Source organism: Syzygium oleosum, unplaced genomic scaffold (genome assembly GCF_021117445.2).
Source record: "Syzygium oleosum isolate NSW1041296 unplaced genomic scaffold, Sole_v2.1 Sole_v2.29, whole genome shotgun sequence".
NCBI classification, from domain to species: domain Eukaryota; kingdom Viridiplantae; phylum Streptophyta; class Magnoliopsida; order Myrtales; family Myrtaceae; genus Syzygium; species Syzygium oleosum.
The window spans coordinates 3,768,216-3,774,033 of NW_026607513.1; the positions used below are offsets into that span (position 1 = coordinate 3,768,216).

General features: G+C 36.4%; 1 protein-coding gene across 1 annotated transcript; it reads right to left on the reverse strand.

Annotated features, from left to right (window-relative positions):
• Positions 1 to 327: 327 nt before the first annotated feature.
• On the reverse strand, positions 328 to 2,283 carry LOC115692114 (myb-related protein 305-like). Its single transcript, XM_030618881.2, has 3 exons — positions 2,091 to 2,283; positions 1,856 to 1,985; positions 328 to 1,042 (listed from the first exon to the last, which is right to left on the reverse strand). Exons 1-3 carry the CDS (start codon positions 2,233 to 2,235, stop codon positions 532 to 534), a joined length of 786 nt encoding a protein of 261 aa, XP_030474741.2. The 5' UTR covers positions 2,236 to 2,283; the 3' UTR covers positions 328 to 531.
• Between the last annotated feature and the right edge of the window lie 3,535 nt (positions 2,284 to 5,818).

Here is a 5,818-nt window from a genome sequence, read left to right on the forward strand (position 1 = left end):
ACTAATTCAAAATGGGACATATGCATCTGTACTAAGTGTTTGATCTTGTTGCGAGGTAAAGAAGTAGTGTTACTGAGGATCAAAAACTTCCCTGAACACCGCGATTAAGCTTGCCGAAGCACTGTATGTTGGAAAGAAATCTTCAGATGTAATTTGACGGTAAAGTCATTCAAACCTTGTCAGTTGCTATACCTCTGCCAATCCAACTAGCTAATGATGGCTAATGAGATCGCAGATTGATCATCTCGAAACATGCAATCTTTGTAAAAGAACATGCATGGAATTGTGATTATAAGTTCATTTCTCCACAGAACACGATAAATCCACTAGACAGAAATGACAACACCGATAGTCAAATTGCAGAAAACACAATGCTCGTGACGTTACTTCACGTTCTTTGGAAATTAAAGATGCATCCCAGATTTATTACATCCAAAAGACCATCCTTAGAATGAAATATGACCCTCAACAGGACATTACAAGTAATCATATCGCACCTCTTCATCTGCGTACAAGTGCCTTCAGCCATCATCATTTTCCCCATAAATCCATGATGAATTCTTCACAGGAACCGCTGCGGTACACAAGCTCTTGCTGCGTGCACACAAGGGCAGGGGCCATAGCTCCCGAATGCATGTACATGCCACCGAAATTCTCTACAATTTCAAGATCTCTCAGAGCAAGAAATTGTTCCCACAAGCTTTCTTCTTCTTCAATCACGCTGCATGGTGAATACCAGCTATTCTCCGAGGTTTTGTCATCACGGTGAACTCCATAAGAGGTGCAGAAGCTATTAGCACTCCTTGTTGGAATTTCATTTTGAGATCTAATGTTGGGTTCTAATTTCGGAGTATCAATGGTGGGAAGAGATGCATATGGATGGGATGAGCTGTTATTGTGATCGGGCTTAACTTTAATATCACATACGGTCAGAATTTGCAACTTGTTCCTGTTGCCATCGCGTTTCTTCAAGCGGGTGTTCCAATAATTCTTTATTTCATTATCAGTCCGTCCGGGAAGTCTAGCTGCTATTGCTGCCCATCTGCGAGTGAATTTAATCAAGAATCATACATCTGTTTACAAGAACAAACTTATGTTCAAGTAGTACACGTACTATACTTATATATGGACATGTCCTAATTGTATATATGCTCTGTCTGTCTCCCTCCCTCTCTCTCTTTATCTCTCAGATCTCATGCTCAAATTTTGCTTAATTTTGCTCTGTCTGTAGGTACTAGTTCCGTATATACCCTCACCATTTAATTTGAAGAAGCTATATACACAGTAGGTAGCTTAACATAGTTAGTCAATTCACATCAAGTTATGCAATCATTGTTTCCGAAGCCATCGAACTTTGACTTTCTAGGAGTTATATTTGATTTTCTATCTCCGAAATCTTTGAATTCATAGATGTTACACCTTTCTCCGCTGTTTGAAGAGCATTAGCACTCTCTCTGTGCGTACATATGCATATGCACCTGTGTGACTTTGTGCTATACACTTTTAATAATTGTAGCTTGCCTAGAAAATGTATCCTTATAGTCAATGCTATTCATTTGAGCCAATGATCATATGAGAAGAAGGGTTTTCTTCCCAAAAAAATAAAAAAAATAAAAACAAAGAAAAAAGAAAAAGGCAAAGCAACAATCCAAAACAACAATTAATCTAGAAAAACCTGCAGTTCTATTGTTGTGGACTCGAAAGTCGCCTGTGAAAAAAGAAATGAAGTGTTTTGTGCAACAGTAATTTAATGATTGTACTTTCTCTGCTTTGCGAGGCTAGATAAATTCACAGATGTGATTTCTTTTTCAATCTTTTATCAGGTTATCACTGAGGTTTGATTGCGCAAACTTACTTATTTCCAAAAAATCGGTGCAGCTCGATAATCAGATCCTCCTCTTCTTTGGTGATGTTTCCATGCCTGATGTTAGGCCTCAGATAGTTCATCCACCGAAGTCTACAACTTTTCCCAGTTCTTGCCAAACCTGAGTCATTCACACACATATTCAATACTCAGGTTGATACTATACCCAACCAAACCAGATACAGAGATCAGCGAAAAACAAGATCAGTAGATGAATATTTCATACCAGCAGGTTTGGGCATGTGAGTCCAGTTCCAAATGCCATATCTCCTGATATAAGCAATGAGCTTCTGATCTTCTTCTGCGCTCCAAACTCCCTTCTTCAGTGTTGTATTGTCGTTCTTGTTGGGCCTAAGTGGGCGTCTCACCATTTTCGAGCTTGCTTATGACTTCGTGAGGGAAGAGACAGATATAATGTGGCTGTGCTATTAACTCCCTGGCTTAAATGATGCTCGAGTAGCTCCAAGACTCGCTTACCATTATCATATGGCGTTGGTCCCACATGCACATGCTTTGAAAAGTCCACCAAATTCAAAAGGTTTTTGTACTGATTTTTTTTTAAAGGCAAATTGAATTTCCAAGAAACTAGTCGCATGATGTCATTTTCACTGGTTGGAAGCAGGGTATTTTTTTTTTTTGGTGTATGTTTTGGCATCATCACTTTGAAAACCCTACACCTAAGAGGCTATTGGACAGAGATTCCGTCGCTTGAAAAATTGAAACAAGAAATATGCTTGATATACGTAATACTTTCTAACTGCCTATGCTTTTAAAATAAATGGTCACCTGACATAATATTATATTTTATCAAAGGTTCGAATCCTACTATTTCATCTTCTCAATATTTTGCTACTTAATCCAATTTACTCGTGAATTATATATCGATACATTCACATCAACATATTGTGCTTCACATGTGTTAGGCTCAAACGAAGAATCGAAGAAATTTCCTTCCTGTTATTTTGAACATTAGATACATATAAGTTTTCGATGTTTATTAAGAATATGTAAGAAAAAGGAGACAAAAGGGACCTCGCTATAGTAAGAAAGCATCGAAGATTCATTTACACATGTCGCTTCCTATGATCATTGGACTTGCTATAAACTAAAGTCATAATAATGAATTCTTAGGTGTCCCAAATCATTCATTAGATAAGGTCTTTATTCCGTATATTATTTGTATCTATCACTTTGGCTTCCATATATGTAGCCATATATCTCGTTCACATCCTATATATATATTTTTCTTTAAGAGGAACTCAAACTACTCTTGCTGTAACACCCATAAGTCTGATCTCTTAATTGTATGGTGAAGAAAGTTAAAGCAAACTGTAACTTCAAACTTTCATGTTGTATAAAAATCCATGGTCGTAATAAGATGAATAGATGTGTATTACTATATAGTGCAAAATGATGATAATTAAAAGAGTCAACAAGGTGTTGGTTTAGATGGCAAATGAGTTTGCTCCTTTCCTTATGATCTTAAGTTCAAGGTTTGTGGGAGCACTCTAGGAGTAAAATTCTGAATGCACCTCGATGACATGGGGAGTGCACCTTCAAGATCGTCTAGAGAAATAAACTAGTTGAGGTGGGAAAAACTGACCCGAACAGCATCTGATCTAGTATACAAAAAATTAAAAAGAGCCGTATAACTATCATGTTATCTAAAAAATCTCTCATAGATTTTAAGTTTATATTACGATTCCTATCATACAATCATTTCATCGAGTTTCCTAAAATAATTAAAATTACACTTTCTCTTTCTTTATCAAAAGCTTTTCCGTTTTTGTGCACACATGTCTGTGCGACTTTTGGTTATCCTCAATATAGTAAGCTATTCTTATAATGTAGCGTATTTGAGAAAAAAAATATTTTCCGATAATGTCCCCAACTCTCTAAATCCAAGCCATTCATAACATTATGAAAACGCTTAACTGAAAATCACCCTTTGTCTTGGAGTCTAGAGGCAATAGTGTTAGGGTGTGTTAGAACTGAAAAATACCTACCAAAAACTTTGCCACCGATAGTATCGATAACTTAAGGTGCTAAAAATAAGAAAGTTTTATTCGATAATAACCAAAAATTGAATAATGGCCGTGAATAATATTTTACCAAACATGGAGTTACGGATATAATTTGTAGATTATAGCAACTTGGTAACAATATATTAAACCATACTATTTGCATAGCATGTATCCATGGGTGGGGATTAGTCAGGTCGGCCGGGTTTGGAAATCTGGTGTATTAATAAAAATTGCTTTGAATCCCATTAACTGAATTTAAAAACGTTGCTTGTTTATATAAGATTCAGTGAATTCTTTAATGAATTTAACATGTTAAGTCAAAACCAACTAATGTTATCAAATGGATAGTCTCATTAAGTGCTAAACTGTTAACTAAAAGCGTTGCTCAATATCATCTTGTATGCTTATCCAATGCAAACATTAAATGCTCATACATGGTAACATTAAATGCCATATTTTCATATTTGGCCTCCATAAATGGCCTTTTCGTTTACTGAACCATCATTAAAACATAATTTAGTCACATTGACAATAATGAAAGACCAAAATACCTCGATTAGTTCATTCATATAGCAGCAACTTCTTATAGATACTTTCATAGTCCATGTGGATTGCAACTCAACATAAATGGATGGGTCAAAGTTGCTGCTTGGCCTAAAGGACAGGTTCAGGTTCCTTAGATGCTACTGGGTGTGAGCCTTTGTTGTTCTTTCATAAAGTTTATTTTTTTATTCCGTAAGGAGGCTAATAACCTAGCCAATGAGATCACAAACTTTAGCCTTATACTCAAAAAAATAAGTTTGCTCAGCAATTTCAGTTTGCTTTCATCCGGGAAGTCCTCTGCCATTAGAAGCACCGTCCACATACTGTTCTCAAGATTTATAAAGATACCCCCGTTGGCTAGGTCATTAGCCTCTCCTGTAAGTTTGTGATCTCTTTCAATCATATGTCATGCTTGGAGATATACTGTTTGTCGCGACCGAACTCCCGAGCCCTTTTTTAAACAACATGCAAAAAAGGGGGGGGCTCGCCTGGTACGTGCTAAGTCTAGGTTCGGGACTTAACTCGGGCTCTCCCAAGCCCATACCATATCGCGACTTAGGGTTTAAGTTTTTAACATGCAAGTGGTTTATATCAAGGAGTCGCCACTAATCGATTTGGGGTAGGTCGATTAGAAACCCAAATAGGGTGATGGGAGAATCACCCTATTCCTACGAACCAGAGATTAAATGAGTTCGGGGACTTGGTTACACTAGTTGGATAACTAATGCCCTTTCGGTACCATTTTACCCTGTTCATTTTCGAAAACATTTGTCGGGCAATTTGGATTGATTTTAGGATCTTTCTCCTAACATGTGAGGTGATCAAGCGAGTGCATAATCAGAAACGATTAGCAGTCAGGAACACAACCATTCATGCAGCCTAAGGTTCTAACCTTAACTAAGTCAGATGACATTCAAAACACAACAGCTCATGCAATTGTATTAAAAACATGCATAACAATACAACGGTAATAAAAACTTATCATGCAAAATACTACCACGTAATCCTAGGTTTATCTAATTTAAACATGGTAAATTATGCATAATAATACTATAACAAATAAAACATTTAGAATATAATACAATTTTAAAAAAGTTTTTTTTTAAATTTAATTTTTTAATTTTTTTTTTCGAAAAAAAAAATTAATAATAATAATACAGAAGAAAAAAAAAGGAAAAAAAATAAATTTTATTTTTATTTTTTTTAAATTTTTTTTATTTTTAAATTTTTTTATTTTTTAAAAATAATATTATAATAAAACCGGGTCGGGCGGATCCGGGTCGGTTTCACCGACCCGAACTCGCAGACCGCAGGGAGGAACGCCGGCGGAGCCAAAATTGGCCGCCCGCCGCCGACCTGCACGGCGCGCCGACCCCAAAATGACCCC